The 13,889-nt window shown below is 33.7% G+C and overlaps 2 protein-coding genes across 2 annotated transcripts; one reads left to right on the forward strand and one right to left on the reverse strand.

Annotated features, from left to right (window-relative positions):
• The first annotated feature begins 2,931 nt into the window (after nt 1-2,931).
• LOC126713240 (dof zinc finger protein DOF4.6) lies at nt 2,932-4,885 on the forward strand. Its single transcript, XM_050412944.1, has 2 exons — nt 2,932-3,100; nt 3,521-4,885. Exons 1-2 carry the CDS (start codon nt 3,077-3,079, stop codon nt 4,385-4,387), a joined length of 891 nt encoding a protein of 296 aa, XP_050268901.1. The 5' UTR covers nt 2,932-3,076; the 3' UTR covers nt 4,388-4,885.
• Nucleotides 4,886-8,907: 4,022 nt separating this feature from the next.
• Nucleotides 8,908-12,903, reverse strand: LOC126713241 (uncharacterized). The gene is made up of 3 exons (XM_050412946.1): nt 12,638-12,903; nt 10,119-10,267; nt 8,908-9,364 (listed from the first exon to the last, which is right to left on the reverse strand). The coding sequence occupies exons 1-3, from the start codon at nt 12,812-12,814 to the stop codon at nt 9,226-9,228; spliced, it is 465 nt and encodes a 154-aa protein (XP_050268903.1). The 5' UTR covers nt 12,815-12,903; the 3' UTR covers nt 8,908-9,225.
• Between the last annotated feature and the right edge of the window lie 986 nt (nt 12,904-13,889).

Consider the following 13,889-nt stretch of genomic DNA (forward strand, 5'->3'; position numbering starts at 1 on the left):
TCAAAATTAATCACCTATTTCCCCTAGATATATGCAATAATTATAATAAGTTAATTATAATATCACTCTACCTACAAAGGGCTTTAATTTGTCGATCGAGTCTAGTTGTACCCTTCATACAATTGGCATTTCATATTTGTAGCCCAGTGGTAGTGAGGGTCTTCTACTATGATCCTTTTCTTTTTTCTATTTTGGTGTTTCCCCTAGATGTGACTGGGAAATTAAGACACTCACTCCTTTAATTTATTGTCCTCATTAATTAGGATAAACACCCGTGAATTATTGATAACAAAAGGTATATTTTACAATTAATTAACTGGATAAACCTTCATGCTAGTGATAATAACATTAACCTTCCCGTATGATTATTCAAAGAAGCAAGACCCACCTCTTATTATAGAATGTTTGGCCACATCATTGTGATAGTTAATTAATTGGCTGCCACCATACTTTCCAAGCCAAAGTTAAAGGGTCACTTTCCATGATGAAAGAAATACGTTTTGTCAATTCACCTTTGTGGGGTTCCTGGGGGATGTAAAATTTTACGTGTACGATTTTGGTTTTGATTTTTTTTTTTGTTAATTAGACTCTACTTTTGGGTAAATATGGCTTTGCATTCATTATTTGAATTAAAAAAGAATAACAACAATTGAGTAGCCCAATTGGGATGCTATCAATGGAATAGAAGGAACATTGCTCTGTTGCATGGTTCAAAGCTATGGGAAAGCAGCCCAAACCCAAATACCCAATATGTCCTTTATTTTATGCAGTTCAGTTCAGGCATGCAATGAAGCCATTAAAGTTTCCATTAGTCACTCCCTATAGTTATACTGGTTTATGTTTTAATGTCCATGTCATATAGAGTGTTATTTTATTGAAAATTTTAAATGTGACAGTTAATACAACTTTAGATTTATAATATTTAATATAAATTATAGAAAAAAATCCATTCCAATCCAAGAGTATTCTCAATTCTTTATGCATCTCATATATATATTTATGCATGAGATTAAAGGAATGCCTTTATAATCTGTCACATTATAACAAAGTCACTTTGGCCAAATAGTGCATAATTATTTCCCCCATTTGCCATACCCTTACTTCTGTCACAGTCTACAAGACTACTAGCTGATATTATGAATAAGGAACACATGCATTTGTGGATCCTGAGTCACACTTAACACTTTTACATGCTCCATGCAAAAAGGGTTTGTACTGATAGTAGAATTATTGGAGTCTGGTTTCTGTCTCAACAAAAGCTATGTCAGTTTGTTTTAGCAGCTAATCCAATCTTTTCATCAGCTTTTAAATGGTCGGTAACATAGTCAGCTTAGGTTTGCCTACCTAATTCTCTTAGATGTCAAATCCTTTTAAGTTCTTGGTCGTAGGAGTTTGTTTTCATTGGTATAATATATTGAACTTAAAAATAAGTTGAACAAACATACAATTTAATCTAAATGAAAAGTAATATTAATTTTTAAAAGTTACATATAAACCAACCAAATAAGTATAACAACCTGAAAATGGATTATAGGCGACATGTCAAAGATTTGAAATTAAGAGAAGTGAAGAAAAAATTGTTAATATATATAAATTGTTATATATATATATATATATATATATGAGTTTTAAGGAATTTATTCCATCAAAATCATTTACATTATGAATTTAAAATAATATTTTAGATTTGATAATTTCAAATTTACATACTAGTATATTTAAAATTTACTCATGAATTTCCTCAGTTGGAGACAGTTGTGTTTTCATACTTTGTTCAAAATCATTGTGGTCGTTAATTAAGAAAACACATGCAAATCAAATTACAATAATTCTTGGCAAAATATTCAATGTTTGACTCCTTTATATAGTGTACTAATTGTAACCCACAAAAGAACAGGAAATGTTTTTTATTTTTTTATTTTTTATAAAATGTAAATATCAATGTAGCTAATATTAAAATTCACGACATGCAATTCTTTGTAAGTTCCTTTCTTCTTTTTGGTTTTATTAGTAACAATTTCAATTGCAGAAACCAATTACGAACCAAATTAACTTTTTCTTTTTGGCTGAATGAATAAACAAGTTCAATTAATTAGTCCACTCCACGGTTAAATGACTCAACCAAATTGAGCAAAAACCTCACAAAGATGAAAGAAATGTGGCTGACCGAAAAATAGGGACAAAATCTGACGTCTCCTACTTTTCTGGTCAGAAAGTAAAAAGCCACCACCAGAAGATGTCTACACAAACATACATAACATTCTGTAGAGTAACAAAACATTTTTTTTAATAGATATATAATAATATTTTAAAAGACTAAAAAACACTTTTAGTTCTTAAAGTTTAGATTATTTTCATTTTGATTCTTTATGTTTCAAAATTTTTATTTTAGTTAATTTTTCTTTGCCTCTTTGCGCTTTAAAATTCATTTTGAAGCTCCACATTTCATGCCCTTCATGAAATTGAAATGTAAATAATCAAGTAAAAAATTGTATTAAATGTGATGGCTTAAAATGAAAATTTTGAAAAATAAAGAGTTAAAATAAAAATGAATCAAACATAAATTGCCAAAATGAAAATTTTTAAACATAAATAATCAAAATAAGAACAATCTCAAACTTTAAAGGTCAAATATGTATTTTAGTCATTTTAAAACTTATAAAAAAATTATTTCTATTTAAAAATAAATAATTTTATTAATTGAGTTAATTAAAAGTCACGAAACATATTAACAGGCCGTAAGCGAAAAAGAGTGAATACATGCGTGCCTTAAACTAATTATTATTTAATTTACAAATAGGTATTACTACTCAAAATTGTGAGTGAAAACACAGTCAAATAATTAGAATATAATAGTATTTTATCCTCTCTCTCTCTCACATTCTCATGTACAGTACAAACAGCACATAAAGCAAGTAAGAGACAAGGGTGATACATACATAAGACGTCCACCCAAACCGTCTTAAACATTCCTTTTCCTGCTCTTATAACCAGTTTCAAGGAAAGGAGCTCATTTTTACTCTCTTTGAACACATCATTTCCTTATTTCCCTTATCTTCTTTCAGTTGCAACATCCATGGACACTGCTCAATGGCCACAGGTAGATAGATCTATATCACTTGGTCTTTTGGTTTTCAATTCTGTACACAAGGCTGTAATTTTCTTTCTTTGTCTTGCTAGCTAGCTTTTCTAGATGTATATTGGGTACTTTTTTTTGGTAAAAAAAGATGATGGTGTTCATGGCTAGTGTGTCTAAGTCCCCACCTATTTGGATTTAGTTCTTATCAGTTCTTCAACATGTATTTCACTTTATCTTTCTCTTTTGTGTATATGATAAAGGAAAAGAAACCTTTTTTTTCTTTTTTAAGTGTAAAAGCAGCTGACTTGTTTTGCTTTGCTTGTTTTGTTTGTTTGTTTAGTTTCTGATCTTCCCTTGATCTTGAAGTTCTGGTTTTTTTCTTTATGCCTGTTTTCATTTTTTTTCATTTTTTTCCTTTTGTTTCTTACTGTCTTTCTAAAGGAGATTGTGGTGAAACCAATAGAAGAGATAGTCTCCAACACATGTCCAAAGCCTGCAAGTTTAGAAAGGAAAGCAAGGCCTCAGAAAGAACAAGCCCTAAACTGTCCAAGGTGCAATTCAACTAACACCAAGTTCTGCTACTACAACAACTACAGCCTCACACAGCCTAGATACTTTTGCAAGACTTGTAGAAGGTATTGGACTGAAGGTGGTTCTCTGAGAAACATTCCTGTTGGTGGGGGTTCAAGAAAGAACAAGAGGTCAGCCTCTTCTTCTTCTAATTCTTCCTCCTCTAATACTTCATCAAAAAATAAGCTTCCTGATTTGGTCACACCCCAAAGCCTGTCACAATCTTCCACTCAAAACCCTAAGATCCATGAAGGTCATGATCTAAACTTGGGTTTCCCAACCACACAAGATTTCAGAACTATCACAGAATTGGTTCAAGTACCTAGCATTAATAATGATAACAGCAACAAGAACCAAATTTCTGGTACTTCTTCTACTACTACCAATACCACTACTGCATCTCATCAACTTTCTGCTTTGGAGCTTCTTACTGGAATTACTTCAAGGGGTTTCAATTCCTTCATGCCCATGCCAGTTCAGGATCCAAACTCAGTTTATACATCTGGGTTTCCTCTAGTACATGATTTCAAGCCAACTCTGAATTTCTCTCTGGATGGGCTTGGAGTTGGAAGTGGGTATGGGAGTTTCCAAGGTGTTCAAGAGAACAGTGGCAGACTTTTGTTTCCATTTGAAGATTTGAAACAAGTCTCAAGCACCACAAATGGTATTGAACAAAACAAAGAGCAAGGAGATTCAGCTGGGTATTGGACTGGGATGCTAGGTGGTGGATCATGGTAAAGAAAGATAAAAGATAGCCTGGGTTATTTTTGGTTTTTCCTTTTTTTTTCTTCTTCTTTTAATTATGGGTCTTAATTAACCTTCTATTAATCGGTGGGTTACTTGTCTGGATTTTTCATAGCTAACAGATAGGATACATGGGTTTTTTTTTTCTCCTTTTGTTAATTTCTCTATTTACTATTAATAATTAATCTTATTTACTCTTTGATGAGCATGGTGGGATTTTGAAGCTTATTTTAGATTGGCTTCAGAGAAGGGTGAGATGGGATATTCAGTAAGGGTAGAAGATCAACATATGCCCATATTTTTTAGGGTTAAGAAGTAGAGAAGGCATGCAACATGCCCTTCATTTGATGTAATTTCTTCTATCACAAATCAAGATAGAAGAAGGGAAACCCACCATATTCTGTGTCACATTGGCTTGGTACAAAAAAGATTGTATAATGTGCAAGTTATTCTTCATCCAAATAATTATGTAAATGTGCAAGTTTGTAAGGAGTTTCATGCATGAAAAAAAAATGCTTTTATTTATAGTATTTTTTCAATATGGAAAACAAGTAGTTGTTGTTGTCAATTGTTTTAGGGACTTGTATGGGTTGTAATGGTGGATTTGAGTTACTTCCATCCCTCTCTCTCTCTCCCTATTTTGTTTTCTTGCTGTTTGTAAACAGGTTTTTTTTTAAGCTTTTACATAGCACGCACATAGATTCTTCTACCCATCAAAGCAAATCTCTAAGAAGAAAGTTGGAGCTAGAGAGAAAAAAAGAGCTAGATAGTCAGGTGAGAAATCTGATCCCTCCACATGACATTGTTATAAATCAGTCTTCAGAAAAGTAACTCAACACAATGTTAGAACCACTAAACCTGCCTCAACCAAAAAGTTCACCTACTGACTTCTATATCCAAATAGTTTTGAAGACTCCCTCACATTGCCACCATTACAACAAATGATCATTGCTTCCATGCCCACCCCTTTCAATTCTTTCTTTCTTTTTTTCTAATCGAAAGATTGTCAAAGTTCTGACAAACCCTCCCTTCTTTGGTCCTGGTAAGGGACCCACAAACATTCCCCTAGGCAAGTGTGCCGAAGAATAATACACCCCACTAAGTTGATCGATCTAGATCTATACCCTCCATTTATAAATTACTTTATTTTGGTTCTTTGCTGTAAGCCACTTGGTGTGTGCATAATAACTAGCAAATGTTATATAGATCTATCACCTTCTATCATGGAGGTCTTTTTCTCTTGCCAAATTAAGGCATTTAGTTTATATATAATCTGTTTAATTCTACTCTCTCCTTTGTCTATGTACTATTTGGAAACTAGAATATCCAGCCACCCCAACATCACTTTGGTCCAAGTTGACAAACCATATATTCCTTGAGCACCAAGGGTGGTGGATAGGTTCAAAGTTTTTGTGACCACGCATAGCTATTAATGGAAAAGATTAATTCAAAAGGAAGGCCAAAATGATAACATATCTTACTTGTTTGGTGCCTGGATGGATCATCTAAACAAGAATTTAATTAGATTACCTTCCAAGTTTTGCTATTATAGTATATCTTTTGAAGAGTTTAAGGAAATTCTCATATTATATATGCTCATTCTTTTCCATAGAGTAAAAAAATATGCAAACATATATACCATGGAAAACCTCAAATAGCTAAATGTTTTTTTTTTTTTTTTTTTATGAATATTCTATAGATTTTGCTCATAAATTCAACTGTCGGCAGTTTCTATATTCACTAAATGAAAACGACCGTTTTCTCTAATTAATGCATGCAATGTGTTGCTTTTCTTACTCGTGGATGGTTTTGCTTTTCCAAATTATTCCAACACTAGCTGAATGATTCCCCAAATTCAAATTTGATATCTATAATTTTATAAGCGCGGCACCTTTTGCTTGATGCACATGCACTCCACATTTGAAATGAATCTTGCATGTATCAATACACTTCTTTGGAGAGAGAGAGAGAGAGAGAGAGGCAGAAATCTGATGCATTGCCCTACGTAGAGTACCAAGTTCTTAATATTTGAATCCTAAGAGCATTCGCATCCGGAATTTACAACAAATTTTATTTTACCATCTCAAAACTCACTTTATCATTTATACCATACTATTTTTTAACACTTCCAACATCCTAACTTTTATTTTCCTATTCTACTCATTAAAATAATATTTCTACACAATAAAATAATATATCCCAAAATCACTATAATTTACAATACAACACATTATTTATTATTTCTCTCTCATTCTTTCTGTTCAAGAAACAACCACAAATTTACTAAAACCACCATCACCGGCCACCATGACCACCGGCCACCATCAACACCAGCACAACTCATAAATAATATATCCTGGCCACCATAACCACTGTCGAAGCTACCAACGAAGCCCCACAAACAGCACCGATCAAACCCAAAAACCCACCAATCTCCATTGAGATACCCACCAATCTCCACCAATCCAAACCCACCAATCTCAACCATACCCACATCTTCCTTTAGGCATCGGTCACAATTGAAAGAAGAAGAAAAAAAAAGAAGAAGAAGAAAAGAACCGAGAACCCAGAAGAACTCAGAACTCCAAAACCCAAAACACGACCCAGATCGCAACCCACTAGAAAAAAATGACCCAATCTCAACCATGCCCACCTCTTCTATAGGCTTCAGTCACAGCAGGGAAAAAAAAAAAAAAAAAGGACCCAGAACACAAAACACAAGAGAGGAGAAGGATGGTGTCTGATGGTGCCTCTGATGTGGTTTTGTTTAGATTTGATCATTGATGTGTGGATCAATTTGGATTTGGGAGGAGGATGGTGTTTGGGTTTGAAGAGAGGAGAGAGCAGATGAGAAAGAGAAAAGGCAGAGAGAGAAGAGAAGAGAAATAATGAGAGAGAGGAGAGAGAAATTTCGGAAATTATAAATAGAATAAAATATTAATATTTTTTTTACAATACCGCTATAGTGCCATTCTACATGTAGAATGGCACTGTAGCAAGATTGTAAAAAAATTTACAATTCCTTGCTTTTGCAATTCCGGATGTGGAACGTTTTTTAGGGAAAAATGCTAAATAAACCTTACATATGACTTTTAGCATTCCAGATGCGAATACTCTACAACATTTAAAATGAAGTCTATGGAGGTTTACAATTGTTTGAATACCAAATTGGCGATATGCAATTGCATAATGCAAAATTAACAACCTAGGCCCTCATATTATTGTGTTGCCTGGGGCCAATATTGTTCTATATGTTTGTATCCGAATGAAGGCAAAATTTACAATATAATATCTTTTTAATTAAGATGTTAATTATTTAACTTGACATGATTTTAAAGTTACTTTGTCATTTAACCTTTTTCCTTTTAGATCATGTTTTAGAAACACGAATTCATCACTTAAAATCACATTTTTAAAACAGAATTTCAACTAATTTCACTCAATTTTAAGTGAAATCATATTTTTAAAGTCGTATTTCTAAAACACAATTAAAAAAATATATATTAGATTCCTAGATAGTTTCAAAATAGTGCCAAATTTAAATAATTATTATTAAAATAATATTATTTTGCAAATTTTTCCTTGAAATCCATATTCACTTCATTGCATTTTACCAAGCAAGAAAGTATAAACAACTTTTGTATCACATATTTTGCCACAATTCTAAAGTTTTAGAGGAAAAATTGTGAATTTATATGAAAGTAATTGTCTACAACTCATAATCGACCACTTCATCAAGTTATGGTAAGTGTTGTGGTCATAGTCATAGACTATTACCGGATTATGTTCTTACTCTCTTGCGTACAAGTACTGTTGGTAGTTGGCATGTGGAAACTGAGCTTTGCATTTTCCTTGAAACGAAACAAAACTTCGCAGTCAATTGCAGTGTCACTAAGTAGCAATATTCTATAATCTAAAAGCTTGTGAAATGAATATGATGCTGCACTCACTGTTTTACTACCTAACAGTAGGAAATCATAGTAGGTTGCTTATCAACCAAAAAAAAATACAAACACATAGTTGGTAGGAGTAGGACTAGGATGACTAGGTCAGCCATGGTGTAAGGTTTCCACTTTCCACAGATTACTAGCAGTGGATTCCACAGCATTGTCATGTTATCAAATCGTATCTCAGCAAGATATATTATGAGCTCCTGCATAGATTTGTATTTTTAACTACCACGAATTCGTTGATACACTCCATTCACGTACAACTACGGACTAAATGTTGCAAGATTTTACAAAATTTGGTCATTTGAACAGTTCAAGCATTCATGTGCTAGGAGCACCTGAAATGGCAGTTGGGTTCATCATGACTTCACCCATCTCAGCAATAACAATAACCTCATAACCCATAGGTTGAGAATTCATAAGAGCCTGCTTATTTGGAACAAAGAAAATTTGTACACAGGCCCAATGATATAGTTTTAAGCCGCACCAGTAGAATGAGACTGGATCCGGCACCTCACTTTTATTCACCTACCAATGAGCATTATCATTGAGGGACAATGAGTCTAGGAAGCAAAAGCAATCTTTACAACAAAAAAAATTTCTCTTCATTTTACATGAAATATACTAAAAGCCATTTGCGCCAGGTGACAATGGACTAGAATAGCATAGCACGAGTTCACCAATATTAGCAGGTACAGAGAGAAAATACAACGAAAGTATTTCTCTTGAAAATATAATGAAAAGCAATATATGTAAAATTTTCACTAACAGGAAAAATATTACACCCTTTCCAGTTTTAACGTCTGTACAGGGATATCAATTAGAATATCAAAATGATCAGCCTAGGAACTGGGATAAACCAAACTTGAATTTCTTCACAGTTCATTGATCAGCATTGATTCCAAATATACGGACCTTGTGCATGTGCGGGAACTTTGCAACCACCAGCACAAAAACTGCTAACGTGTTGAAGAAGAGCATAGGGTGCTGATAGTCCGTCGTGTGTGAGGCTATCAAATACCTGCCAAATGAAACATATGATTATCAAAGAATGGTTCTTATAAGGGTACTCCTAATTTGAACAAATCTTTATTGTCTTGAGTACCTGGACTTAGCAAATATTTCATGAAACCCCTAGCAATTAGTCTTTAAGAGTTTGATATCTATGTTCAAGAAACAAACAAAGACTTTCTTACAAGAGAGAGACTCTTCTACAATCAAGAAAAGCAATAAATCATGAGTAAGCAAAGGACTGGCCAGAGTCAGATAGATTAACTATTCCAATCAATAATGACATAAATTGTGGCATAACATTCCTTGGGTGGGAGTTTTTTTTTGGTGGTGGGGGTGGGGGGAAGCCTTGTGGTGTGAGTAAAACAAGTCAATATGTCTCCAGGGGAAAAAAAAAGGATAAACAGAGTTCAACTGCACAGCAAAAGAAAGTTTTCAAATCCAACTTAACTCAACAGTGCCTTACAGAGTCCCCACAGAAGACATCAACCCACAAAAATGATAGTTTTATGAGAGCACTTAAATATAATATTCAGAGGCTTACTCCTCATATAGAAATTGCTATATTGTGGGGTACAATCATTGGTGATGCCAACAACCACCTTCTCACCGCCGCCCACACCCCCCCCCCCCCCCCCCCCGGCGCGGTTCTACCTCATGTGCCAGTTATATTTTTTCAACAAGAAGGAAATTGGGGCAGTGATGCTATAACTACAACATACATTTCAAATTTTCATGTAAGACATGAAATGTGAAATACTTACAGCACAACAGGCACCACAGTCAAAAACTTTCTATTACGAGTGAGCTGCTTGCCACTGTCTATCTGCTCCCACCAGGTCAACCTGTTGTAGATACCTTGGTCATCGGCAAATGGTGTTCCCTTCTTCCAATGAAAGAAGTGATAAGTAACCTGAATGAAGAAAAAATAAAATCATGATATTAAAACAATAAGAAACTTATGCTGATAGCTGGAAGTTATAACTTTGCAAAGTGAAGATAAATACATTAATTTATTTTCTAGATAATGGATACTTATTTTAATAATGGCCTTTTTCTCGTCAAGCAGATACTTGACTTGCAAACATGCAAACTATGAAGGAAAGCAAACATTGCAACAATGCCAAAACAAGGATGCTAAAAAACCAAGGACAGACCATTTATCTTCATTCCTTTAGATGATTTTCCAAGTGAAAAAGAACTAAAGTACAAGAGGGAAAGGCTAAACAACAAGAGATAATTAGGAATAATGCTAAAACAATAACATTTAGTGGCTACTCATTAGGTTGCTGATTGCAGTTTCACCATATTTGATATGAAACATTTACTTCCAAGGTTTTCAAGTGTGATCATTCATTCACATGATAGTGAATTTAATATCAAATTAACATGTTACAATAATTCAGAATAGATTTACCACAAAAGCTGGATAAAATTGAACCAAGATATAGGGGAAAAGATCTCCATAGCTAAAATTATACTAATTTATTAAGATATGGATGCCCACAATGATATGTTGTTCAATGCCTCATATTAATAAGTTACAAAAAGGGGGATTTCTTTTTTTTGATAAGTAATCAAATTCAGAAGTAGCTCATCAACAATGATTATGGAGACACACTTCAGACCAAGAGATACAAGGAAATGTAAAAGTGACATGATGAAATACTTAAGAAATATAATACATCTTTCTATCAGGCATACTTTCCCCAAGTCTTTATAGAGTAGTTATCCTTTATATTAAATTCTCTCCGCCTGTTTCACAGGTGCACCTAGCATCTTCAGCAACAAGAAACTACGCATCTGATTAGTTGAACCATGAGGAGGATGCTCAAGACCCGCCTCAGAAAGAGGCTAACTCATAGCATACAAGCTATTAATGCTCTTAATACTGAAAGAATCTTATTACATCTCCTAAGTCCTAACCCTTTAGTCACTTTCTGTACTGCATACCATTACCTTCCACTGTCCTCAGCTACAAATTCGGTTACTTTTATCACAAAATTGTCAAAAATATTTCCATTTCAGAATCCAAAACTTTACAATATACCATGTCCATCCACAAATTTACCACCTTTTCCCAATTCAACTACAAGCTTACTATATCCAAAATTCAGCTCAGAAAGAGCTAAGCTCTAAGCCTCCAACCAGTATATCTGCTTAGCAAATTTTTTTTTTTTTTTTAAAGCCTCCAAAAGAAAGTGTGCCCTAACCTCTAAACAAATTTAGTTACTTTTATCACAAATTTGTCTACTTCCATTCTAGCATCTAAAAGATTAACAATGCTAGCCTGAACCATGTCCAACCACTAATTTTCTATCCTTCCCCATTTCAATAGAAACTTACATATCCAAAATTCAGCTCAACACAGAGCTAAGCTCCAACACAGAACTTGCCCTAACCTCTATTCAAAATTCAGTTATGTTTTTTCCCAGGATAAGCTGCAGATTTCAGTTATTTTTATCACAAAATTGTCAAAAAGTTTCCATTTTAGTATCTAAAAATTAACAACAGTATCCTAAACCATCCTCCTACTAAATTTTCGTTCTTTCCCAATCAAACTAAACATTTATATTGAATATTCAGCTAAACGCATAGCTAAGGTCCAATACAAAGCGTGCCTTAACCTCTATACAAATTCAGTTACTTTAATCAAAACTTATCAGGAATATTCCCATTTCACCCATCCAAAAACTAACCAGACAATCATGAACCATTTCCAACCACTAATTTCCCAGTTTCCCAATTCCACTAAAAGCTCACTAAATCCAAAATTCAGCTCAACACAAATCTCCATCCGAAATGGATTCATTCGATAGTTCAGATTAAATATTACAAATCTAATATGTATTTCAAACACGCAACACCATGTAAACCGTTAAATACAAGAAAATAAAAATCTTAACCGTAAAATGAATCGACGATCCAATACAAATTCGATCACAAAATCATCATAAACCAAGTGCCAGTACTTATGTTTCACCTTTTACCCAATTTTACTAAAAGCTTTCACTATACATGTCAAGAATTTCAGCTCCACACATACCTAAGCTCCTAACCTATACAAAAGTTAACAAAAAAAAAAAAAAAATCCCCAAATTAACAAACCAAAACACTATTTCCAAATTAAGCTGAAAACTATAAAATCAAATCCATGATTCAACTAATTAGCTCATCTAATCCCCCTAAACCACAAAACTAGCATAAATTAACAAATTCAGATCAAAAAGTCAACCAGTTTGAAAATTTGAAAACCCTAAATTGAGAGAGAGAAAGAAAGTACGAGAAAATGAGAGAGGTGGACTATGGTCCAAGCCAAGCCAGACGAGCAATTGAGAACGGAGAGAACGATGAGCCACGAGAAGAAGAGGATGAGAATGTAGGTGGTCCACACGCCCGGGTACGTGAACCATTCTGTGTTCCGGTTCAGATCCGTGGGTCGGTGCGCCTTCACATACATCTTTCTTTTGATTTTCTTCTCTCTCTCTCTCTTTTCCTCTCCTTTGTATATTTGGTCCTTTCCTTTCTTCTTATTTTTTTTCCCAAAAATGACGAATTTGTCCCTTTGTATTTGGGATGATGGGTTTGGTTTTATATTAGGGAAGGGGAGGGGTGTAGCGTAGGGGGTATAGTTGGAATTTTGGGTTGATGATAGGGGTATGCTAGGAAGTTTAAAGGTTTGAGGTGGTGGGAGACGAGATCAAAATATCATCCAGGAGAGTCAACAACTTTGAATGCGTTTAGTTGTGGTGGTTCAAAAAAACATTGGTTTATTGGAAAACAAGTTCTGGGAAAGTGCCTAATGGAATCAAAATTAGGAGTAATTATAAGGTTCACACAATAGATAAATGATGTGGTCTATCATTTCATTAAAAAACTCATATTTGTCTAAAATTGTTGAGTTGAATTTTTTTTTTAAATAGAAACTGATTACTAACTCAGCAATTTTAAATAAATGGGAGTTTTTAAGTAGAATGGTAGACAGATTACGTGGTCCACCAGAGGACCCTATAATTTCTCCAAAATTAGATCATGAACTCTGTGATTTAATTACATTATTTGTTTTTTTTTTTTCTTTTCTGATGGGGAGAATTTGGGGTTGACTCCTCCTTCTTGATCAATTGTTAGAGTTTGAGTAAATTGCAAAGTATACTCTTAAAGTCTGAAGCTGTTTAAATTTTACAACTTGAAATTCAAGAAATTTGATTTTATAACTTAAAGTTTGGTTCCATTAGCAAAACTTCATCTTCCATTAGTTTTGGTTATTAAGTGACACGCTAACATGCTGATATGTATTTTTCTTTTGCCAAACCAGCCTTTCAAAACGATGTCATTTCACTTAAAACAAAGAAATGAGTTTGTGTGTGAACTAAAGTACGATTTTTAGTAGTTTTGGGATGCTAATTTGGCAAAACACACACACACATACACACATATATATATATATATATATATCAACACACCAACGTGTCACTTAACAGCCAAAACTAATAAAAGTAGAATTTTGCTAATGAAACAAAATTTTAAGGTGTAAA

This window comes from Quercus robur, chromosome 2, assembly GCF_932294415.1.
Source record: "Quercus robur chromosome 2, dhQueRobu3.1, whole genome shotgun sequence".
Lineage (NCBI taxonomy): Eukaryota > Viridiplantae > Streptophyta > Magnoliopsida > Fagales > Fagaceae > Quercus > Quercus robur.

Coding starts and splice junctions, on each gene's coding strand:
- LOC126713241 (XM_050412946.1), bottom strand. CDS start 12,814: ATGTATGTGAAGGCGCACCGACCCACGGATCTGAACCGGAACACAGAA. Junction 10,268..12,637: donor TCCACCTCTCTCATTTTCTC/GTACTTTCTTTC, acceptor TTCTTCATTCAG/GTTACTTATCACTTCTTTCA. Junction 9,365..10,118: donor ACTGTGGTGCCTGTTGTGCT/GTAAGTATTTCA, acceptor TTCATTTGGCAG/GTATTTGATAGCCTCACACA.
- LOC126713240 (XM_050412944.1), top strand. CDS start 3,077: ATGGACACTGCTCAATGGCCACAG. Junction 3,101..3,520: donor ACACTGCTCAATGGCCACAG/GTAGATAGATCT, acceptor GTCTTTCTAAAG/GAGATTGTGGTGAAACCAAT.